This window comes from Panthera leo, chromosome B1 (assembly GCF_018350215.1).
Source record: "Panthera leo isolate Ple1 chromosome B1, P.leo_Ple1_pat1.1, whole genome shotgun sequence".
Classification (NCBI taxonomy): domain Eukaryota; kingdom Metazoa; phylum Chordata; class Mammalia; order Carnivora; family Felidae; genus Panthera; species Panthera leo.
The window spans coordinates 119,191,334-119,217,279 of record NC_056682.1 but is presented as its reverse complement, the minus strand read 5'-3'; the positions used below and the strand labels follow the sequence as shown (position 1 = coordinate 119,217,279).

The following is a 25,946-nucleotide window of genomic DNA, read 5'->3' as shown; positions in this document are numbered from 1 at the left end:
GGGTCAAGACAAGCAATGGAGGAAAGAATAATGTTTTCAATAAATGGTGTTTGGATATTTGGATAGCCACATGCAGAAAAAAATGAACCTGGATGCCTACCTCATACCATATAGAATAATTAACTCAAAACAGATCACAGATCTCAATGTAAGAGCTAAAACTAGAAGACAACACGGGAATATAACTTTGTGATCTTAGATTAGAAAATGGTTTCTTAGGGGTGCCTGGGTGGTTCAGTTGGTTAAGCCTCCGACTTTGGCTCAGGTCATGTTTTCATAGTTCGTGGGTTCAAGCCCCACGTTGGACTGTGTGCGGACAGCTCAGAGCCTGGAGCTGCTTCGAATTCTGCGTCTCCCTCTCTCTGCTCCTCCCCTGCTTGCACTCTGTCTGTCTCTCTCTAAGAAATAAATAAACATTTTAAAAACTTAGAAAGAAAGCAAAATACCAAAAGCACAAGAGATAACAGGGAAGATTGATAAGTATTTTTGATAACTTGAAAATTTAAAACTTTTGTGTCTTAAATGAAACCATCAAATAAGTAAAAAGAACATCTACAAATTAAGAGAAAATATTTGCAAATCATATATCTGATATAAAACATACCAATTAAAAAATCAGCAAGGGATGTGAATAGACACTTCTTTAAGGAAAATATACAAACGGCCAACAAGCACATGAAAAGAGGCTCAACATCATTAGCTCTCAAGGAAATGCAAATTTCCAGGGAAATGTGAAAAAGGGGGGGGGATAAGTGTTGGTAAAGATGTAGAGAAATTGGAACCCTCATACATTTTCTGGTGCGAATGTAAAATGGCACAGCCATTGCAAACTATGGGAAACAGTTTGGCAATTCCTCAGAATGTTAAACAGTTACCATATGACCGGGCAATCCACTCCTAGGTATATACCTAATATAATTGAAAACATATGTTCACCAAAAAAAAATGTATACAAATGTTCACAGCAGCATTATTCATAATAGCCAAAAAAGTGGGAATAACACAAACGTACATCAACTGATGAATGGATAAACATGTGGTATATCCATACGATGGAATATTATTCAGCAATAAAAAAGAATAAAAACTAATACATGCTACAACATGGATGAATCTGGAAAACTTTATGATGAGGGAAAGAAGCCAGCCTACAAAGATAACATATTTTATGATTCCAAAATATGAAATGTGAAAAACAGGCAAACAAATAGACAAACAAAGCAGACTAGTGGTGCCTAGAGCAGGGGAGAAGGGACTGAGAGAGTGGGGAGTGACTACTAGTGGGAACAGAGTTTCTTTGGGGTGATGAAAATGCTCCAAAACTAGGTCGTGGTGATGCTTGCACAACTCTGTGAATATACTGAAAATCATGAAAGCATATACTTCAAATGGGTGCGTTGTATGGTCAGTGAATTATATCTCAATAAAATTCTTCAAAAAAGAATACACACAACTCTGAAATTGAATCCATTTGTGCAACTGAATCTGTAGGAATAAGGAAAGTGAAATGCCATAGTGAAAATCAAATACACCAACATAAAATAAAAAGAGGAGGAAGTGGAGGAGGAAATAGAAGAGGTAAAAGAGGAGATGAAAGAAAAGAAATAATATGACCTGATAACATTAAACGAAAGTTTATTTATCATATTATTTTTTCTTACTGTAGCAAACCATCCAATTCTGAATAGCTATAAATGATAAAACAGGTGTAGGCTAGGGGTGCCTGGGTGGCTCAGCTGGTTAAGCATCTGACTCTTAATTTCAGGTCAGGTCATGATCGCATGGTCCATGAGATTGAGCCCCACGTGAGAATCCCCCCTGCTTGGGATTCTCTCTCTCCCCCTCTCTGCCCCTTCTCACAGACACACGTGTGCTCATGCTCTCTCTCTTTCTCTCTCTCTCAAAATAAGTAAATAAGCTTAAAAAAAAAACAGTTGTAGGATATAGGGAAAATAGCAAGTAAGAGTTACTTTCATGCATGATAAGAAGTCAGGCTTAAGCAACACCTGGTTCCCATTTAATTTTTAAGTATTTGTGAAGGAACATAATTAAAAGCAATATAGAAAAGTATTAACCCCCAAAATGATGACTGCAAGAAATTTAGCTTCCCAAAGTATAAAGAAACAAAAGTTCTATGATCTTCCTAAACTTTCATTTAAATAAGAAGTAGATTTCATTTGACTTTCTGAACCACTGTTGAGAAAGTGACATAGGCCCACAGCCTACCATTTTGAATCATTGGGAAATCAAAAGTGGCTTACCTTTTCTAATGTACTGAAGGAAGGCCAGGACTGATATCCATATTCAGATACAAATCGAGCTTTGGGGAAAATTTTCCAATTCCAGCAATCATTGCTATAGTCATAAAAATGTACGTCACCAAAATTCTCGTCATAGGGGTTGGCAGACAGCCAGCCTTCTTCAATAGATTCGGCCCCATTTGTAGGACTGGATGTGATAAAAGGACGAGTCTTGTCTCTCTGAGTTCAGAAATAAAATGGTTTAAAAGGCATATTCACTCAGTAAAATACAAACCATTTACCTTTTTAAATTAAGTTTTTATTTTAATTCCAACATAGTTAACATACAGTGTAAAATTAGTTTCAGGTGTACACTCTAGTGATGCAACACTTCATTCAACACCACCCAGTGCTCATCATGACAAGTGCACTCCTTAATCCTATCGCTAGTCCATCCATCACCCCACACCCACCTCCCCTCTGGTAACCATCACTTTGTTCTCTATAGTTAAGAGTCTGTTTCTTGGTTTCTCTCTCTCTCTCTATCTTTCTCTTCTTTTCCTTTACTCATTTTTTTTGGTTTTTTTGTTTGTGTAAACTCCACATAAATGTGAGATCATATGGTATTTGTCTTTCCCTAACTGATTTATTTCACTTAGCATTATACTCTCTAGATCCAGCCACATTGTTGCAAATAGCAAGATTGCATTCTTTCTTATAGCTGAGTAATATTCCATTAATAATGGAATATTGTGTATACACACACACACACACACACACACACCATCTTCTTTACCCACTCATCTATTGCTGGACATTTGGGCTGCTTCCATAATTTGGCTATTGTAAATAATGCTGCTAAAAACACAGGGATGCATGTATCCCTTTGAATTAGTGTTTTTGTAATTTGGGGGCAAACATCCAGTAGTGTGATTACTAGATCCTAGGGTAGTTCTATTTTTAGCTTTTTGAGGAAACTCCATACTGTTTTCCACAGTGGCTGCACCAGCTTGCATTCCCAACAACAGTAGGCAAGGGTTCCCTTTTCTTCACATCCTCACCAACACTTTTAGCCATTCTGACAAGAAGGAGATGATGTCTCCTTGTAGGTTTGATTTGCATTTCCCTAATGATGAGTGATGTTCAGCATCTTTTCCCACGTCTGGCCATCTGTATGTCTTCTTTGGAGAAATGTCTGTTTGTGTCAGGCCATTTACTTTTTTAAAAAAATATTGTCAAGTCTCTGAAATGCCAAGTGGCTGATAGGAAAAAAAAAAGAACCATTTGCGTTCTGCATTCAACAACCACCAGCACCTTTCTGCTATTCGCCAATCCTTTATATCCTGTCATTATTAAAACTCAGCTTATTCCTCAGCACCTTCTCCTACTCTTTTCCCATCATGTCATGCCTTTACATTACCTTCTACCAACATGGGTAGTACAAAGTCTAGTGCAGAATTTCTCAACCTTGGCAACACTGACATTTTGGGCTTGATAAGTTTTGGAAAGGGGGCAGGAGGAGAGTGAATGTTTAGCAGCATCGCTGCCCTTCTCCTACTAGATGCCAGTGGTACCCCTACACACACCAAAAAATGTCTACAGACATTGCCAAATGTTCCCCTGTCCCTTGGAGGACAAAATTTCCTCCACTTAAGAAACATAGGTGTAGTGCTTAAGAATAAGAGGCTAAGTTGCAGGATATAAAATTAATACCCAGAAATCAGTAGTGTTTCTATACACTAATAAAATGGCAGAAAAAGAAATTTAAAAACAATACCATTTACAATTACACCAAAAAAAAAAAAAAAAAAGAATGAAATACCTAGGTATAAACTTAACCAAAGAGGTGAACAATCTCCTCTCTGAAAACTATAAGACACTGGTGAAAGAAACTGGAGATGACCCAAACACATAGAAAGATATTCATGCTCGTGGATTGGAAGAATCAGTATTATTTAAATGTCCATACTACTCAAACCAATCCACAGATTCAATGCATCCCTATCAAAATACCAATACCATTTTTTACAAAACTAGAACAAATAATACTACAATTTGTATGTAACTACAGAAGATCCCCAAACAGCCAAAGACATCTTGAAAAAGAGAAACAAGGTTTGGAGGTTATAAAAATTCAACTCAAGATACACTACAAAGCTGTAGTAATCAAAATAGTATGGTACTGACATAAAAATCAATACATAGATCAGTGGAACAGAATAGAGAGCCCAGGAATAAACCGACAACTATACAGTCAACTAATATGACAAAAGAGGCAAGAATATGCAGTGGGAAAAAGACAGTCTCCTTAATAAACGGTACTGGGAAAACTGGACAGCTATATGCCAAAGAATTAAACTGTACCACCTTTTAACACAATAAACAAAAATAGACTCGATGGGTATTGAGGAGGGCACCTTTTGGGATGAGCACTGGGTGTTGTATGGAAACCAATTTGACAATAAATTTCATATATTGGAAAAAATAAAATAAAATAAATACACACAAAAAACAAAAATAGACTCAAAATGAATTAAATACCTAAATGTGAGGGCTGAAATCATAAAAACCCTAAAAACCATAAAAAACACAGGCAGTAATTTCTCTGACATTAGACATAGCAACATTTTTCTAGATATGTCCCCTCAGGCAAGAAGAACAAAAGCAAAAATAAACTATTTGGATGGGGCGCCTGGGTGGCGCAGTCGGTTAAGCGTCCGACTTCAGCCAGGTCACGATCTCGCGGTCCGTGAGTTTGAGCCCCGCGTCAGGCTCTGGCCTGATGGCTCGGAGCCTGGAGCCTGTTTCCGATTCTGTGTCTCCCTCTCTCTCTCTCTGCCCCTCCCCCATTCATGCTCTGTCTCTCTCTCTGTCCCAAAAATAAATAAAAAACGTTGAAAAAAAAATTAAAAAAATAAATAAATAAATAAATAAATAAATAAAAAATAAACTATTTGGAGGACATCAAAAGAAAAAAGCTTTTGCACAGCAAAGGAAGCCATCAACAAAATAAGAAGACAACTTACTGAATGGGAGAAGATACTTGCAAATGATATATCTGATAAGGGGATATATATAAATGTATATCCAAAATATATAAAGAACATATACAACTCAACACCAAAAAAACCAAATAATCCAATTAAAAAATGGGCAAAGGACTTGGACAGACATTTTTCCAAAAAGGACATACAGATGGCCAATGAACACATGAAAACATTCTCAACATCACTCATCATAATGGAAATGCAACCCAAAACTAAAATGAAATACCATTTTACACCTATCAGAATGGATAAAATCAAAAAGACAAGAAACAGGTGTTGACAAGGATATGGGAAAAAAGGTAACCCTTGCATACTGCTGGTAGGAATGTAAATTGGTGCAGCCACAGTGGAAAACAGTATGGAAGTGCTTTGAAAAACTAAATATAGAAATACCATATAATCCAATAAGTCTACTACTGGATATCTACCACCCAAAGAAAAGGAACATACTAATTCAAAAAGATATGTGTGCCTCTGTGTTTATTGCAGCATTATTTACAACAACCAATATATTGAAGCAATCTAAGTGTCCATCAATGGACAAATGGATAAGGAAGATGTCAGATCTATATCTATATCTATATCTATATCTATATCTATATCTATATCTATATAGTGGAATCTTTTACAGCCAAAAAAAGATGAAATTGTGTCATTTGAGATGGACCCAGAGGGCATTATGGATGGATGCACCTAGAGGATATTATGGTAGGTGAAATAAGTCAGACTGAGAAACACATAATAATATATGATTTTACTCATAGTGGAATCTAAAACAAAAACAAATGAATAAACAAAAAGCAGAATCAGACCTATAAATACACAAAACAAACTGATGGTTGCCAGAAGGGGTTGGGTCAGCAGTTGGGCAAAATGGGAAAAGGGGAGCGGGAGATACAAGTTCCTGGAATGGACAGGTCATGGGAATAAAAGGCACAGCAGGAGAAAAAAAAAAAAGAAAAGAATAGAGGCTATTGAGTCAGATGGGCTGAGTTTAAATATCATATCAGAACCTTATTATTTTTGGACAGGTCTAAGCCTCAATAGACTTATCTGCAAAATGGGGATAATAACTACTCCTTCATAGGACCACAGTAAATGGTAAATAACCCATGTGTGGAAGATATGGCTAAATGTCCACCAAAATTCATGTTCCCATTTCCATAATACAGAGCTGTTCCTAGGAAGTAGTTTCCTAACCAATTTGCACCACTATGGGGCCACATGCCTCATTCGCTTCCTCTTGGAATTATAAGCTCTCAACCACCGAGCTGCGAAATGAAAATCCTCAAATATTAAAATCCATTTCTTAAATCCATCAGATATGAAAAATGTAATACCAACACTATGAGAAAAAAGATTATAAAATAAATGTTCTATAAATATTAATTAAAGCTTATACCATCACCATTTGTGGATAAAAAAATTCTTCATGACACATGACTTAGCATATCAGATAAGCTAAAAAAATGTGAACCTAAGTTTTTCATGAATTCTCACCGAAGTTTCTTCACATAAATGAAGAGTCTCATGAACTGAACATATTTGGGTGCCAAAATCACATACTATTCTTTTAAATATGTCCCTTTTTATGTTGGTTCAAGAGATACCCAAATATTTAAAATATCTAATTATAGATCAAAAAATTATAAAGACAATCAGGTTACTAAATCACATATTAACCATTAAAGCTTTTAAAAGTTTCATCTTTTGAAAAGTTACATTACTACAAAAAATAAAGTGCTGCTTCCTCTCCCTGCAAAAAAAAAAAGCTAATTTATATTATTATATAATGTTTCTGCATGTAGTAAATACAAGTATAATATGCCTATTAGAATGCAGTAATGCAAAAAGAACCACCATAAGGAAGGGCTCTACAGTGGAGTTGGGAACAAGCTCTTTCCTCTCCCTTTTCCCTTATTTCACCTATGAACATATTCATATATGATATATATCAAGTTCTGTTTTAGCATTTATAATTATAGAATTTTAAATGACACTTTAGACCAGATGGACTTAACAGATAAACACAGTACATACCATCCAAAAGCAACAGAATACACATTCTTCTCAGGTGCACATTGAACGTTCTCCAATATAGATCATATGTCAGGCCACAAAACAAATCTTAACCAATTTGAGAAGACTGAACTCACATCAGGCAGATTTTTGGACCCCAAGGGTATGAAACTAGAAATCAATTATAAGAAGAAAGCTGGAAAATTGACAAATATGTGATGATTAAGGAATATGCCATGGAACAACAAATGAATCAACAAGGACATCAAAAGAGAAATTAAAACATACCTTGAGACAAATGAAAATGGAAATACAACATACCAAAAATTATGAGATGCAGGAAAAGCAGTTTAAGAGGAAAGATCAGAGAGATAAATGACCATTTCAAGAAACAAAAAAACAAAAATTTCAAATAAAGAAAGAATCTAACTTTACACCTTAATAAACTAGAAAAAGAACAAATGTCACCCAAAGTTAGTAGAAGGAAGGATATAACAAAGATCAAAGGAGAAATAAATGAAATAGAGACTAAAAAGACAATAGAAAAGATCAATGAAACCAAGAACTGGTTCTTTAAAACAGATAAACAACGAGCGCCTGGGTGGCTCAATCAGTTGAATGTCCGACTTCAGCCCAGGTCATGATCTTGCAGTTCAAGAGTTTGAGCCCCACATCAGGCTCTGTGCTGACAGCTCAGAACCTGGAACCTGCTTTGGATTCTCTCTCTCTCTCTCTCTCTCTCTCTCTCTCTCTCTCTGTGCCCCTCCCCCACTCACACATTGTGTTTCTCTCTCTCTCACTCAAAAAAACCCAAAAAACAAAAACATTAAAATAAATACATTAATTAATTAATTAATTAATTTAAAAAAAGACAAACAAAATGGCAGAACTTTAGCTAGACTTGCTGAGAAAAAAAAGAGAAATGACTCAAAATCAGAAATGAAAAAGATGTTAAAACTGATACCTCAGAAATACAAAGGATCGTAAGAGACTACTGTGAACAACTATACACCAACAAATTGGACAACCTAGGAGAAATGGATAAATTCCTAAAAACATACAACCTTCCAAAATGGAATCATGAAGAAACAGAAAATGTGAACAGGCCAATTAACTAGCAAGGAGATTGCACCAATAATCAAAAACCTCCCAACAAACAACAGTCCAGGACCACACATCTTCACTGGTGAATTCTACCAAACATTCAAAGAAGAATTAATACCAATCTTTCTGAAACTTTTCCAAAAAACAAAAGAGGAGGGAAAACTTCCAAACTCATCTTACAAGGCAAGCATTATCTTGATACCAAAACCAAATAGAGTCACCACAAGAAAATTGCAGGCCAGGGGCGCCTGGGTGGCGCAGTCGGTTAAGCGTCCGACTTCAGCCAGGTCACGATCTCGCGGTCTGTGAGTTCGAGCCCCGCATCAGGCTCTGGGCTGATGGCTCGGAGCCTGGAGCCTGCTTCCGATTCTGTGTCTCCCTCTCTCTCTGCCCCTCCCCCGTTCATGCTCTGTCTCTCTCTGTCCCAAAAATAAATAAAAAACGTTGAAAAAAAAAAAAAAAGAAAATTGCAGGCCAATATCCTTGGTGAACATAGATGCAAAAATTCTCAACAAAATATTAACAAAGAAACTCATATAAGTAAAAAAAATCATATATCATGATCAAAAGGAATTTATTCTAGGGATACAAGGACAGTTCAACATCTACAAATCAATCAAGATGATACACCACATCTTGTATCATTAATAAAATGAAGGATAAAAATCATGAACAGGGTGCCTGGGTGACTCAGTTGGTTAAGGGTCTGACTCTTGATCTCAGCTCAGGTCTTGATCTCAGGGGTCATGAGTTCAAGTCACACATTGGCTTCCTTGATGGGTGTGGAGCCTACTTTTAAAAAATCATATTATCATGTCAACAAATGCAGAAAGAGCATTTGACAAAATTCAACATCCATTTATTACAAAAACTCTCAACAAAGTAACTACAGAGGGAACATACCTCCACATAATAAACGCCATATATGACAAGCCCATAGCTAACATCATACCCAATGGTGAAAAACTCAAAACTTTTCCTTCTAAAATCAGGAACAAGACCAGGATGCCCACTCTCACCATATTTGTTCAACATAGTACTGGAAGTCCTACTCAGAGCAATTACACAAGAGAAAGAAACAGAAGGTATCTTAATTGTAAAGGAAAAAGTAAAGCTGGCACTGTTTGCAGATGACATGATATTATATGTAGAAAATTCTATAGACTTCACAAAAAACTGTTAGAATAAATGAATTCAGTAAAATTTCAGGACACAAAATCAATACACAGACATCTATTGCATTTCTGTACACTAATAATTAACTATTAGAAAGAGAAATTAAGAAAACCATCTTATTCACCACTGCATCAAAAAGAATAAAATATCTAGGAATAAATTTAACCAAGGAAGTGAAAAACTGAAATTATTATTGAAAATTATAAGACACTGAAGAAGACACAAGTAAATGGAAATATATTCTGTGCTCATGGATTAGAAGAACTGATATTGCTAAACTGTCCATACTATTTAAACCTATCTACAGATTCAATGCAATCCCTATCAAAACTGCAAGGAAACAGAATGAATAATCCAAAAATTTTTAGGAAACCACAAAAGACCCAGAATAGTCGAAGCAATCTTGAGAAAGAAGAACAAAGCTGGAGACATCATGCTTTCTGACTTCAAAATACATTATAAAGCAAAATTAAAACATTATGGTATTGTCATAAAAATAGACACATAGATCAATAGAATAGAACAGAGAACCCAGAAATTAAATTCATATATGCATGGTCAATTAATTTATGACAAAGAAGACAAGAATATACAATGGGGAAAGGACAGTCTCTTCAATAAATGGTGTTAGAAAAATTGGACAGTCCCAGGCAAGAGAATGAAACTGAACAACTCTCTTCAATCATGCACAAAAATCAATGCAAAATGGATTAAAGACTTGAATGTAAGATCTGAAATCATAAAACTCCTAGAAGAAAACACAGGTGGTAAGCTCCTTGACATTGGTCTTGGCTTTGATTCTTTGGATTTGACACCAAAACAAAGGTAACAAAAATAAACAAGTGGGACTACATCAAACTAAAAAGGTTCTGCACAGCAAAGAAGACCATCAATAAAATGAAAAAGCAAAATACTGAATGGGAGGAAATATTTCCAAATCATATACCTGCTAACAGGTTAATATCCAAAATACATTAAAGCATTCATACAATTCAATAGCAAAAACCAAACAATTCAACTAAAAAATGAGTTGAGGATCTAAACAAACATTTTTCCAAAAACATACAGATAGCCAATAAGTACATGAAAAGGTGCTTAACTAATCATCACAGAAATGCAAATCAAAACCACAATGAGGGATCACCTCACACCTGTGAGGATGGCTATCATCAAAAAGATAAGAAGGGTGCTTGGATGGCTCAGTCCATTGAGCATCTGGCTCTTGATTCCAGCTCAGGTCATGATCCCAAGTGGTGGGATCAAACCCCATGTTGGCCTCTGCACCGAGTTTGGAGCCTGCTTGGGATTCTCTCTCTTCCTCCCTTTGCTCCTTTCCCCCAGCTCGTGCTCTGTCTCTAATAAAAAAAAAAATGCTGGAGCACCTGGGTGGCCCAGTCAGTTAAGTAACCAACTCTTGGTTTCAGCTCAGGTCATGATCTCACAGCTTTGTGGGTTCGAGCCCTGCATCAGGCTGTCTGCTGGCAGTGCAGAGCCTGCTTGGGATTCTCTCTCTCCCTCTCTCTCTCTGCCCCTCCCCCACTTGTGCTGTCTCTGTCTCTCTCAAAATAAATAAATAAGCTTTAAGAAAAAACTCTCAATATAAATGAGACCCAACATCCATTTTCCTATTACCACAGTCCCCTCTTCTCTCTGTGAGCCTCATCTACTCTACTTATTTTTTTTAAACAAATTTGGCTCCTCTAGGCATTTGAGTTTACAATTCTTACCACAGACCAAATTTGCTCATGAATATAAATTTTTAAAGTCTAACTAAAATATTAGCAAACCAAATCTAACACAGACTACAAGAACAAGAAGTTGTAACTAAACAGAGCTTATACTAGAACTAGTTTATTATTAGAAAATTAATTCCCAGGGGTGCCTGGGTGGCTCAGTCGGTTAAGCGTCCGACTTCTTCTCAGGTCATGATCTCGCGGTCTGTGAGTTCGAGCTCCGCGTCGGGCTCTGTGCTGACAGCTCAGAGCGTGGAGCCTGTTTCAGATTCTGTGTCTCCCTCTCTCTGACCCTCCCCCACTCATGCTCTGTCTCTCTCTGTCTCAAAAAGAAAAAAAAAGAAAAAAAAAAAAAAGAAAATTAATTCCCAGAATTCACCATATTAATATACTGTGGAACAAAAAGAAAGAAAAAAAGAAGTGGCATATCAGTAAACCATCTAAAGTAGAAATTCTCAACCTTTAGGGTTCCTTGGATGGGCTCCAGAAAGAGTCTATGATAATATGCAAGTATAAACACAATATTGGTGTATGTGTGGTGAGTTCCATAGATAAGTTAATTCCTAAAGAAGTCCATAACCCACGAGCCCATTCACATGCTGCAGCATTATAATCCATTCACACGCAGCTCTGTATTAAAATGATAATGTTGAAGGTTGACCTAAAAAAGGACACAAAAGTATACTATACCAATATTCAAACTGATCCACTTTCAAAAGAGTTTCTTAAATTCTACTGCATGAAAAATCATTACTTACTGCCAAAACAATCTGTCGAATATTCTTCACATACAGAACCACATAGTCATTGATGTAGGTATGCAGTTCACTGGTGTGTATATTAAACCAATTCATCATCAGCGCTGCTTCATTTTCATTATTTCCACCCCATATGATGATGGAAGGATGAGATTTCAGTCTCCTGATCTAAAATTTCAAAAAAACACAAAATAATTTTCAAATGACCAATATGAAAAAAAAAACCTCAGAGCTATAATTATTCACAAAAGTATAGCCATTGCATTTCTGCACATAAATTCTTATGTGTCAGAAAACTCATTAGAAAATGGCTTGTAACATTACCTGTAGGGATACATTTTAAGCGATCTCCGATTCTTTTTGCCTAGATTTTATAAACACCAATAAGATGGGGTTCTTCTCCTCTATTGTATAAAAACTGAAGAAAACATAATCCCTTTTATTAAAAAAGAAAAATAAATCAACCTCATCATTATCTGACTTGCCACAAAAAGGTTCTAAGAAATACAAAAGGCAGGAGACATTATATTACAGAGGAGTTTCTCAAGAACAAGTTGGAGTTTTGTGTGAAGAAACAAATGAGGTAGAACAACCACTTCTGCTGAAAGAGGGATTGAGGTTGTCACAGTCTCCCCTGAATTCAGAAAACCACAAAGACAACTAGAGAGGGTTTCACAAAGCAAGTGAGTCCCAGAGATATTCCGTAAGTTAAAGACAAATATACGGAATATTCTAACAGAAAAAGGATTAGGGCATCAAGAGGATAGCTCCAGAAATAACTATCAATGTCATGCCCTGAGAAATCAACTAAGGTTATGCAAGTTACCGAATATATCCAAACATAGAGGAAGAAATCAGCAATCTATCTGAAAATCCTGCCAGCCTTAAGAATTGAACCTGCATGAACTGGGCTCTCTGTGGACCAGCCCTACGTAAAGGTGGAAGGATCCAGTTCTTCTGACACACTAGAAGATGGACTCCAGCAAAAGAAGGTAATGAAATCTCTTTGACAGCGGAGTGAGTCAATGATCAAGAGAAATTCCTTTCGAACTCATTTTAGCAATATAACCTCATTGGTATTTATAACTTCTCTTCCATGTAACACATGGTTACAGTGATGGATCCCAGCTGATGTTCTCCGTGTGGCCTCCATTCAAGATGCTAAGTATCTCCTATACGAAACAGAGATGCATTAAGGATGCATTAAAGAGATTTATCTCATTCTCAAAAATTACAGTCTTGTGTTTTTCTAAACTAGCCTTATAAACACTATTTCCTTTATTTGCCTTTGCGCATCCCCAGGAAGTGAGGGCTGCTACCAACTATGAATGGCATGTTTATGGTGCTACTGAAAACACAAATACTGAAGAGGCAAAAAGCTGCAGTGACTCTGTTCTACACATACCCTTCAAGCTGACCTAGAATTTTGTGGCAAGCTCTGCTTTAAAATTTTAACGAACTCTGCAAAAAAATGTTCTCCTTCTCTTTAATAATACATAAAAGAAAGGAAGGCACACTGATATCATATTTTATTTATTTGTATGAAAAAAGTTTAAAAAACTGAAATGTTTGCAACCTACATAACTATAATTAATATTTCTAAAGTTCATTCATCCATCTATCTATGTTCCTGATAAATAACCCAGCTAGTGGGGATACACAGAGGAACAAGCCCCTGGGCCTCAGGGAGACTACAGTCTTGCAGGGAAAACAAAACATGGAACAAGAAATTCAAAGTGTGATATATGTCACAAAGGGCAAATGATATGATCCAGACTTGCAAATATAGAAAGGCTTTCTTCCCAGAGAAAGTCCTGCTCAAGTGTGCCAGAAAAAAATGAGAGGTCCACAGGGAGAAAGTACTCCAGAGCAAGGATGGCACAGGAAGAGAATGCTTGATGGGGCCAGGAGGCCGGCAGAGACAGGATAGGGCATGATGAGGATCTTTATCTGGAGGGCTCGGAGCAAGGGAGGATTCATTTGTACTTTCTAAATCTTTGTCTAAAAAAATAAAACACAGACATAAAAAAAAATTATGACACAGTGAATTATTATAAGGCAATCAGCCTTGTAACCACAAGGTAGACCAAGAAAGAGAAACCCAGAAGCCATCATGCACCCCTTATACTTATTTTTTTTTTTTAATTTTTTTTTTCCAACATTTTTTATTTATTTTTGGGACAGAGAGAGACAGAGCATGAACGGGGGAGGGGCAGAGAGAGAGGGAGACACAGAATCGGAAACAGGCTCCAGGCTCCGAGCCATCAGCCCAGAGCCTGACGCGGGGCTCGAACTCACGGACCGCGAGATCGTGACCTGGCTGAAGTCGGACGCTTAACCGACTGCGCCACCCAGGCGCCCCTTATTTTTTTAAGTTTATTTATTTTGAGAGTGAGAGAGAGGGAAGGAGAGAGAGTGAGCACAAGTGGGGGAGGGGCAGAGAGAAGGAGAGACAGAATCCCAAGAAGGCTCTGTGCCGTCACCATCAGTGCAGAGCCCGAGGTGGGACTCGAACCCAGGAACCATGAGATCATGACCTGGGCTGAGATCAAGAGTCAGACACTTAACCGACTGAGCCACCCAGGCACCCCCCTCGTGCACTCCTTTTAATTACAGTGCTTTCCTCCTTCCAACAGTAACCACTATCTTGAGTATTATACTAATCACTTCCTTGCGTTTCTTTTGGTTTTCCACACAAATGTACATCCACAGACATTATAATGATGAAATCACGGAATTTAACATACTTGATGGATTTCAATCCACTGACGCCCTTATCCTGATTGAGCTCAAATTGTACTGCTATTGGTTGGTGATAACCTTGTCCAAGTTCTTTTTGACATATCTTTGATAGTTTCCTTGTTATCTTATGTCAAAATATTCCGGGATTATCTAGTATATTTCCTGTCTCAGACCCGGAATCAGCCATTTCTCTAAGAAGCACTTTTCTTTTCTTCCCGGACCCTTGGGGTTCAAAGTCCTTTGGCTTCAACACTATTTTGTTTGAGAGATGAGGGAAGTTTGGATCCTCCTACTTCTCTACCATGTTGGCCCCTCCCCCAAAGCCCTTCTCTTAATAGGAAAAATTATTTCAATAAAAGGATACTCAGTATTATTAGGTTGTTCATTTTTTCTAGTCCTTTTCAGTGGACAGAGTTACATTACAATCACTTCCTTGCACTTATAGATCTATAAATATAGGTGTATACATATGGAATGCAGAAGAAATCAAGGAGTCAAGAATCACTTTAACTTTTTGACCTGAGAGTTGCAAAGACCGGCTTTGCCATTTATTGAGGTGAGGAAAACTGCAGGAAAAGCAGGTTTGGAGAAGGTAATGCAAATTTGGTTTGGACATGTTACATTTGAGAGGACTCTGAAGCCTACAAGTAGAAGTGCCAATCAGGCAGCTGGATAGAAGAACTAGGAATTCAAGCAGAGAAGTCAGAGCTGGGGATAAACCTGAGCGTTATCAGCATGTAAGTGATGTTAAAGCTATTAGACCAGGGAAGTCAATTATATGATTGTGATTTTCATGCGATTTAGTGAAGAGAACAACAACCAAAAAAGAAAGAAAAGGAAAAAGAAAAGAAAAGAAAAGAAAAGAAAAGAAAAGAAAAGAAAAGAAAAAGAAAAAACAAAGAGAGTTTTAATAAAAAGCAAAATGAAACATGAGCATTTTCCTTCTTCTTGGAATGGTAATAACATACCTGGTGAGCAACTTCTGTTCTCACTGAATCCAGGAAGCCCTGATCAGTCGGATAAAGAGCACAGGCAAACATAAAATCCTGCCATACCTATCAAATCAAATAAAAGGCAATGAAGCACTTCCATAAATTTTATTACACTGAAAGAAATTCTTCATTTAGAACTTTGGGAATTACCCTTCAGGCAAATGAAAAATCAAGTTAGCCTGATGAGTGGGATCATTTGAGCAATACTGCGATTCAAGCAGTGGGAAAGTCTCTCATAGACTGCACGACCTTCCAGAATTGCACAAAACTGGGGGGGTGGGAATCTGAGAGGAGAAAGTGTTAAGTAGGGAGAAAAGAAAGTGAAGAGAGGGGTATTCAACTCAGGAAACAGTGAGCGTGTTGAGAGGAATATGAAATTCAAAAAAGAACCTCCCCCCTGCCCCTCCACACTGCAATACTCTAATTTTCACTGGGAATTTGATATCGAGAGATGGACCAGACTGTTAAGAAACAGTCTTTGTTTATAAAGGAATTAACTTTTCACGGCCAAAAGGATTGCTACATGGACATTTTCATAATGAAACCACATAAGTTCATTTCTAGGGAGGTTGTTATGACGCGGTGGTTAAAAGCACAGGCCCCAAACCAGTCAACCTGAGTCACAACCTTGATTTCAGGTTATTTAACCTCTCCTCCACGTGTCAGTTTCCTTATCGGTTGTTGGGGATGGAGAACAACAGAAATTACTTCATAGGATAGACATGAATATGAGATAAAATAATAAATGCAGACCACTGGGAACAATGCTTGACATTCAATAAATATGATAGAATATTGTCATATTATGACCATCAGTATTTTCAATATTATTATAATTACTATTCCTCTCTGGAGTGCTTTCTATGTTAGACCTGTAATACTAGAACTAAAAGAATGTATTTCCTTTGCTTAACCCTCACCAATGCAAAACATCCTTGGGATACTTAAATACAATATGAAACATAGCTTTTCTTCATTTATTATTTTTCTTCTCTATAGGTCTTGCTGGATCTCCTTAAAGTAAAACATTTTAATAGATTTAATCATACCCTCATATCACAAAGAAAATTACAAATATATAAATATATAGAATGTCTACCACTTAAAAATAATTACATAATTATGATATTCGCCATCAGCTATGGTTCAGGTCTTGCAAGATGCCATTTATTCCTCTACAAAAAGTGGAATATCATTTCCAGCTCTGAGAAAAGAAGGAACGAGCAATATCACCCACTTAGAACACAGGAGGTCAAAGTGAGGATACAGTAACATATCAACCAATAAAATGCTGTCAGCTACCCACCATTATTCCCAGTTCATCACAGAGTCGATAGAATTCATCTTGCTCATATATTCCTCCTCCCCAAACCCGGAGAGTATTCATGTTAGCATCCACAGCAGACTGCAAAAGGAGCCGTAGCCTATAGAAGAAATTTTAAAAAACAAATGTTAATTTGGAAATCTGGGGGTGTTAAAAAAAATATTTTAAAAAACGCATCCTGGTTGATAAATACATTTCAAACCTCTGTTAGAAAAACACATTTTGAAATTTTGATGGTTTGGATACAGTGCTAAGTGGAGAAAGTGGAAATTATATACACATTAACTGTAACCACATAAGCAAATCTAGAAAAATTATGGGCTATACCTTTTCTCTGCCTTCTAAATTAACAGTTATTATTATACTGTTTTTAAAATAGTTGTAAAATCTTAGAAAGTATGAGCTAATTTTATATAACCATTGCAAATTATAAGACAAAAATCAAATTTTGCATATTAGTTCCTGGCATGCCTTTTTTTTTTAAGGTTATTTATTTGGAGAGAGAACACAAGCAGGGAAGGGAGAGAGGTGGGGGGGGGGGGGTGGGGTGAAGAGGGAATCCCAAGCAGGCTCTGTGCTGTCAGAGTGGGGCTCCATCTCACAAACCATGAGATCATGACCTGAGCCAAAACCAACAGTCGGACGCCCAAACGAGCCACCCAGGCATCCCAGTACCTAGCTTACTTTTATCTCGTTTTTTCAATTCTTCGAGTCCATATCTTCCTCAACTTATGATGGGATTATATCCCAATTAGCCCATCATAAGTTGAAAGTATTGTTAATTAGAAAATGAATTCAATACACCTTAACCTGTTGAACATCCTAGCTTAGCCTAACCTACCTTAGATGTGCTCAGAACATGTACATTAGCCTACAGTTGGGCAAAATCATCTAACACATAGACTAGTTTAGAATAAAGTACTAAATATTTCCTGTAATTTACTGAATACTATAGTGAACGTGAAAAACCAATGGTTACATGGGAACAGAAGGATCGTGAGTGTATCGGTTGATCACCCTCAGTGTCATGTGGCTGACTGGGAGCTGAGGCCGCCACCACGGCCCAGGATCATGAGAGATTACTGTTGGACAGATCACTTGCCCAGGAATAGATCCAAATTTAAAATTCAAAGTATAATTTCTACTGAATGTGTATTACTCTTACACCATGGTAAAGTCAAAAAATCATGCTGAACCATCATAAGTAGGGCACCTGCTATGCTTCTTTCTCTAGTAAGTTTCCTTTCTCATCTTTCCAATTCCTATTCACATGAGCCACAGGAAAATCTAGCAATTAACAGCTACTTTGAGAACATCTACCTGCATTTCCAGAACAGAGCCCAGGGAGGAACCAAGAAGCCCAATAACTGGCTGACCAACAACCCAGAGCATTGTGCTTCAGCAAAGGCATCCATGGGCAGGTTCACTAATTGGCATAGCTATAGTGAACAGCCACTGCCAAAGCCAGCTAGGAGAGGAACTTTGAAAAGCAAAAGAGGCAGTAAATTATCTGTGTCTATGTCTGGAGAATAACTTCACTTTCATATGAAATTCAAGACGATATACACAGTTCATTTTTGTTTGTTTGCTTGTTTTAACTCTTTTTTTCTTTTTTAAGTTTATATTTAAATTCCAGTTAGGTAACATACAGTGTAATATTAGTTTCAGGAGTAGAATTTTGTGATTCATCACTTAATACAACACCCAGTGCTCATCGCAAGTGCCCTCTTTAATACCCATCACCCATTTAACCCATCTCCCACCCACTTCCCTCCATCAACCCTCAGTTTGTTCTCTATAGTTAAGAGTCTGTTTTATGCTTTGCCTCTTTTTTCCCCTCCACTTTCATCCATTTTGTTTCTCAAATTCCACATATGCATGAAATCATACAGTATTGTCTCTGACTGACTTATTTTGCTTAGCAACATATACTCTAGTTCCATCCACGTCATTTCAACTGGCAAGACTTCATTCTTTTTATGGCTCCTTAATATTCCATTATATATATGTACACATACACACACACACACACACACACACACACACACACTTCTTTATCCATTCATCAGTCCATGGACATTTGGGCTCTTTCCATTATTTGGCTATTGTCGATAGTGCTGCCATAAACATTGGGGTGCATGTTTCCCCTTCGAATCAGTATTTTTGTATCCTTTGGGTAAATACCTAGTAGTGCAACTGCTGGGTCATAGGGTAGTTCTAGTTTTAACTTTTTGAGGAACCTCCACACTGTTTTCCAGAGTGGCTGCACCAGTTTGCATTCCTACCAGCAGTGTAAGAGGGTTCCCGTTTCTCTGCATCATCGCCAACACTTGTTGTTTCCCATGTTCTTAATTTTAGCCATTCTGACTGGTGTGAGGTAATATCTCATCATAGTTTTGATTTGTATTTCCCTGATGATGAGTGACTTTGAGCATTTTTTCATGTGTCTGTTGGCCATCTGTATGTCTTCTTTGAAAAAGTGTCTATTCACGTCTTCTGCCCATTTCTTAACTGGATTATTTGTTTTTTCAGTGTTGAGTGTGAGGAGTTGAGTTTGATGGCAGATTTTGGATACTAACCCTTTATCGGATATCTCATGTGCAAATATCTTCTCCAATTCCAAAGGTTGCCTTTTAGTTTTGCTGATTGTTTCCTTCACTGTGCAGAAATTTCTTATATTGATGAAGTCACAATAGTTCATTTTTGCTTTTGTTTCCCTTTCCTCCAGAGATGTGTCTAGTAAGAAGTTGCTATGGCCGAGGTCAAAGAGATTGCTGCCTGACTTCTCTAGGATTTTAATGGTTTCTTGTCTCACATTTAGGTCTTTCATCCATTTTGAATTTGTTTATTTTAGTGTGTGCTATAAGAAAGTGGTCCAGTTTCATTCTTTTCTACATTGCTGTCCAGTTTTCTCAACATCATTGGTTGAAGGGACTGTCTTTTTTCCATTGGATATTCTTTCCCACTTTGTCAAGGATTAGTTGATCATACAGTCGTGAGTCCATTTCTGGGCTTTCTTTTTCTTTTTTCTTTTTGTATACATTTTTATTGAAATTCTAGTTAGTTAACATACAGTGTCTTGTTAGTTTCAGGTTTATGATATAGTGATTCAGCACTTAAGTACAATACCCTGGGGCTCCTGGGTGGCTCAGTCAGCTAAACATCTGACTTCAGGTCAGGTCATGATCTCACATTTCTTGATTTCAAAAATAAATAAACATTTTTTTTTCAACGTTTTTTATTTATTTTTGGGACAGAGAGAGACAGAGCATGAACGGGGGAGGGGCAGAGAGAGAGGGAGACACAGAATCGGAAACAGGCTCCAGGCTCCGAGCCATCAGCCCAGAGCCTGACGCGGGGCTCGAACTCACGGACCGCGAGATCGTGACCTGGCTGAAGTCGGACGCTTAACCGACTGCGCCACCCAGGCGCCCCAAAAATAAATAAACATTTAAAAAAATTTAATTATAAAAAAAGTACAACACCCTGTGCCCATCACAAGTGCCCTCTCTAATACCCATCAACTATTTAATCCGTGAATCCACCCACCTCTCCTCTGGTAACCAACCATCAGTTTGTTCTCTATAGTTGAGAGTCTGATTCTAGGTTTGCCTTTCTCTATCTTTTTATTTTTATTTTTTTTCTTGTTTCAAGTTTTTATTTAAACTCTAGTTGGCTAACATATAAAAGAATATTGGTTTCAGTAATAGAATTTAGTGATTCATCACTTATATATAGCACCAATGCTCATCCCAACAAGTGCCCTCCTTAACATCCCTCATCCATCCAGCCCATCCTCCTCCCCTCCAGCAACCCTCAGTTTGTTCTCTATAGTTAAGAGTCTGTCTTACAGTTTGCCTCTCTCTCTCTCTCTCTCTCTCTCTCTCTCTTTTTTTACACAGTTTAAAGTAAAAGCAAATTACTACAATTTTTGGCAAATTCTAAACACCGAATAATACGCTACAATGCATATCTATCCATATGTAAGTAAGTTAGATGTGTTTATTCTCACTTCACAAAGTTCATTTTTACTATCACAAAGCTTATAATCACAATCAGGAAATATTTTCTTGTAAAGTGCTCTTCTCAAAGCTTCAGATAAACACTTTACATTTTTTTTCTAGATTTAAATTTGTAAAGTTTTTAATGTTCTTTTTATTAAGGTAAAAGTAAAAGAATATGCAAAGAGCTCAGAATGAAGAGGTAAATATGGGTTTCCATTTTTTAAAAAGAATGCACAGAAATATTTAAGGTTTTTGTTTTTTTAAAAAAAGCCAAACTTAATCATTTTTTTTCCAGGAACTAACTATCCAAAATGTGCACGAGACACTTTCTTGTTCCTCCAGAGGAAATATATAATAGTTTTTTAAAAATTGGATGGTTTCAGCAGTCTCTAGTAGTTTAGCTGTTAAGACTATCTATAGCTCATGAGAGTTGAATATATGATTTAAAAATCCTTTCCATTCTAAAGTTTCCACCATCCCAGAATTCTGTCTTTTCTCTGAGTTCCTTTCACTGGAACCAAAGAAAGTAAAAAATGAGTAACTCTTTAGCTTTGTGGGACCGTTAATAAAAAGAAAAAGAAGAAACAAAAAAACAATAACTTACAAGTCAGAGGTTACTCGATCCTGGAATGAATCTGCTGGGATCCAGTTTGAGCCTTTCAGAAATATGGGCAATCCATTAATTTTGAAGTAGAAACTCAGACCTTGAGACCCTTCAATGGACTCTTCTATAAGTTCCACTGTCCTAAAATAAACCTATTATGAACAAAATTAAATACTCAATATCAAATTGAAAACATAAGCAAAAGAGGATTTTGGAGGGTTTTTTATGTTGATTTTATTCTTGAAAGAAAGAGAGAGAGTGGGAGCAGGGGAGGGGCACAGAGAGGGAGACACAGAATCTGAAGGAGGCTCCAGGCTCTGAGTTGTCAGCACAGAGCCTGACGCTGGGTTTGAACTCACCAATCATGAGATCATGACCTGAGCTGAAGCTGGATGCTTAACCCACTGAGCTACACAGGAGCCCCAAAAGAGATTTTTTTTGAAAAGGAAAGCAAACTTTTGAACAATTTACATGAAAATAATTTAATGTTAATTTCCTATTTGCTACGAGGCACTTAATGTGGAAATGCACATTTCAGAAAATATATATATATATATATATATATATATATATATATATATATAAAATAAATTATCACCAGATTCTGTAAATCTTTTAATAGAAAAAATATAGAAACTATTAAAGAGGAAATACATTCTAGTCTACCTCATGAAATAAGCATTTGTAATTATATCAAAAGAAATATAAACAAAAACATATTTCACAAAAATGGGGGAGGAAATCCCACCAGTTAAACTGATGCATCTTTGATTGAAAAACACATTCTCAAGCACCTGAGCGTCTGACTTCGGCTCAGGTCATGATCTCGTGGTTCATGGTTTCGAGCCCCACATGGGGCCCACTGCTGTCAGCACAAGGCCCGCTTTAGATCTTCTGTCCCCCTCTCTCTCTGCCCCTTCCCTGCTTGTGTGCTCTCTCTCAAAAATAATAAATAAATCTTTAAAAAAAATTTTTTAAAAAGAAAGAAAAACACATTCTCATTTCAGTGTTGTTAAAATGTGTCCAAATGTGCATCTTGGAATCAAAGACATTCAGCACAAGGTATTTCACAATTTAACAACTTTCCAATCTTAATGGCACATTAGTGCACATTAGTAGTGATTTGTTAAAGGGCAATGTAATTGTAACTAATTATCACATTAAACCCAATGTTTGAGAGAGCTCTGGAGATGCGCAGTTCCAACCAGAAGAAGGAACAGGAACACACCCTGCAATGTTATAACTGCTATGTGAGAGGAAGCTGAGACCTTTGTCCCTGTGACACTTTAGCCAGGTTTTCCCATAGTTAAGCTGGAGCAGTAAGACCCTAGATAGGGAAGGTTGATGTTCTCATCCAAATCTTCATTCCTTCCAGTCATAAACTGGATCAAGGAATGAGGAATTTGATTCTACACCAACAAAGTCTAGCCTTGAACCAAGATTGTGTATTTCCTCTCTAATTTTAATTAATTAATTAATTTCATGAAATAAAAGTGCCCACCATTCTTCCACTTTCTTACCCTTGCCATTATTAATATGACATGACAAACTGATAAGAGTTAACTTTATGAGAAGACACAGAATAAGTCTTGGCTGAGGAAGATCTTGATGTGGAATTACCAATACCTGCTTTAGGGTTGCAAAATGTAAAAAGTGTACGATGATTTTCACAGGTAATTTTTAACATAGATCCAAACATCTAGATCTTTCAGTGTGGCCAGGGACAAGGGGATCCCCGGGCATCCTGCAGGGGGTCCTTGTGTTCAAAACGATCTTTTAAATAAATTTTAATTGAAACTCATTTTAGAGTTCAATGTTTTATTTTATTCTAAAAAATTATTTATAATATACTTTTTCTTAAGGATGAATTGAGATTAGACAGGAGAGTGTCTTTTTGTTGTGCCCTAAAATGTGCAGATAGCACAACCAGAAGTTAACAGATTAAAAGTTTACACCAGCAGAGCTGTTTGGTATTTTTCTAGCCAGAGGTGTATTTACTGTAACTGACAGAAGACAGAAACACATTTTTTTAAATGTTTATTTATTTTGAGAGAGAGAAAGAGTGACAGTATGAATAGGGGAGGGGCAGAGAGAGAGAGAGAGAGAGAGAGAGAATCCTAAGTAGGCTCTGTGTTGTCAGTGCAGAGCCCCACGTGGGGCTCAAACTCATGAACCATGAGATCGTGACCTGAGCCAAAATGAAGAGTTGGACACTTAACCGACTGAGTCACCCAGGCACCCCAACAGAAACACTTTTGAACAACCCTCCTCTTCTATATGACAAAATGATTTTCAGTAATAATAATGAAATGAAATAGTGATAATATCCAAAAAAGAAATGCAGATACTAAAAGTTTTCTTTTATTTAACTTTATATGAACAATCATGCCATTTTTAAATAAAATAAATATTAGAGTATAAAAAGGGAAAAGTAATGGATTCATGTATTTGATTATGTTAATGTGTTAAAAAAAAAGTAAATAATGTATCTGTATATTGGTTCATTATAGAAATGAATAATATTTGCTATTTTGAATCTTAACTTCTAAACATGTCAAGAACTTTGTCAAAATTGATCTTCTTTGTATGTATATGTTTTATAAAGACTATAGCCAGATTTGTCAATCTATCCTTGCATAGTTGATAGAAAAACACCTTTTCTAATTTAATTTAGAAATATGTTTTCTTTTTTTAATTTTTAAATTATTACTATTTTTTTTTATTTGAGAGAGAGAGAGAGAGCACAAGTGGGGAAGAGGGGCAGAGGAGGAGGAGGAGAGAGAGAGAGAGAGAGAGAGAGAGAGAGAGAGAGAGAGAGAATTTTAAGCAGTCTCCACACTCGGTGTGGAGCCCAAAACAGGTCTCAATTCCAAAACTCCTGGGATCATGAACCGAGCCAATATCAAGAGTCAGATGCTCAGCCAACTGAGCCACCCAAGCACCCCTAGAAACATGTTTTTTCAAATGAAGCCCAAAATATACAAATATTTTGGGAAAGTATTAGACATAAAGGCAAGTTTGACAGAGATTCATAAAAGTTCCATTTCTCATTAAATCCCAAAAAATGCAGTAGTACCCATGCCTTTGTTTATTTAGATCCACTCAAAGTGTTTACAAATGCTTCTGGAGTGAAAAATTTCCACATCCCAAGTATGTCTTCTGAAAGTAAAAGAATTAGAGAGAATGGCTGAATGATAGTGAACACAGACATTATTTGATCCATGGCTTTAGAACAACTGTCCAGTTCTTGGTGAAAATGATTGGGCTAGGGGCACCTGGGTGGCTCAGTCCGTTAAGGGTCCGACTTCAGCTCATCTCGCAGTTCGTGAGCTCAAGCCCTGCGTCAGGCTCTGTGCTGACAGCTCAGAGCCTGGAGCCTGCTTCAGATTCTGTGTCTCCTTCTCTCTGCCCCTTCCCTGCTCTCTCTCTCTCCTCTCTCTCTCTCTCTCTCTCTCCCTCTTTCTCTCAAAAATAAACATTAAAAAAAATTTTTTTAAAGAAAAGAAAATGATTGGGCTATTCAACATTGTTATTTTGCTTTGTAAGACTAGAATCTTTTGTTGTTCCTCTTGACACTCTTCTTCAGAATTTGATTTTTTTTTCTATGTAAATGTTCATTTCCTTTCATTTTTTTGTTGCATAGTAAATAGGTTTTGCCTTTCTGTGCACTCCAAAGAAAAGTTTGAAAGCTTGGTATTTCACTGTACGTTGTTCAAGGCAGATTCTGGCTATCTGAAAATATGTTTGTATCTGATTAACCTCATCTAAACTTCTATATGGGGGTGGGGGGGTGGGGGGGTGGAGATGACTGAAAAGGGAAAAACTGCGGTAGCCAAGAACATAATCTGAGCTGATTCTCATTTGTCCACATTTCTTTGTGTCACACAGTACTTCCAAGTTGAGATCAACTTTTCAAAATTTACTGTGCCCTAGCTTCATAATGAGCATTCCATCTTGTCTAGGAAAGACTTTCTGTAGCTTTTTCCAACAATGAGGTGAGGTTAAAAAGAATGAATAAAATTTTTCCAAAGTTCCAGAAAACATCACACATGAAGAAATCTTTCCAAAAAAGAAAATTCCACAAGGTTGAAAGAATGATTTCCAGAAGACAGAAATAAAATCTGAGATCAATCTATTTGATTTTTGTATGAATTCCGCCGTGAATACTGGCCAGATATGCAGCACTCTTATTTTGCTGACCAC

The 25,946-nt window shown here is 36.9% G+C and overlaps 1 protein-coding gene across 1 annotated transcript in view; it reads right to left on the bottom strand.

Annotated features, from left to right (window-relative positions):
* Positions 1–25,946, bottom strand: part of MANBA (mannosidase beta) — a 113,318-nt gene that overhangs the window by 27,064 nt on the left and 60,308 nt on the right. Inside the window, exons 8-12 of the mRNA XM_042935813.1 lie at positions 21,744–21,895; positions 17,118–17,235; positions 15,788–15,874; positions 12,078–12,245; positions 2,262–2,480 (exon numbers count right to left, since the gene is read on the bottom strand). Coding sequence (XP_042791747.1) covers positions 2,262–2,480; positions 12,078–12,245; positions 15,788–15,874; positions 17,118–17,235; positions 21,744–21,895 — 744 coding nt within the window. The remainder of the gene's footprint in view (positions 1–2,261; positions 2,481–12,077; positions 12,246–15,787; positions 15,875–17,117; positions 17,236–21,743; positions 21,896–25,946) is intronic.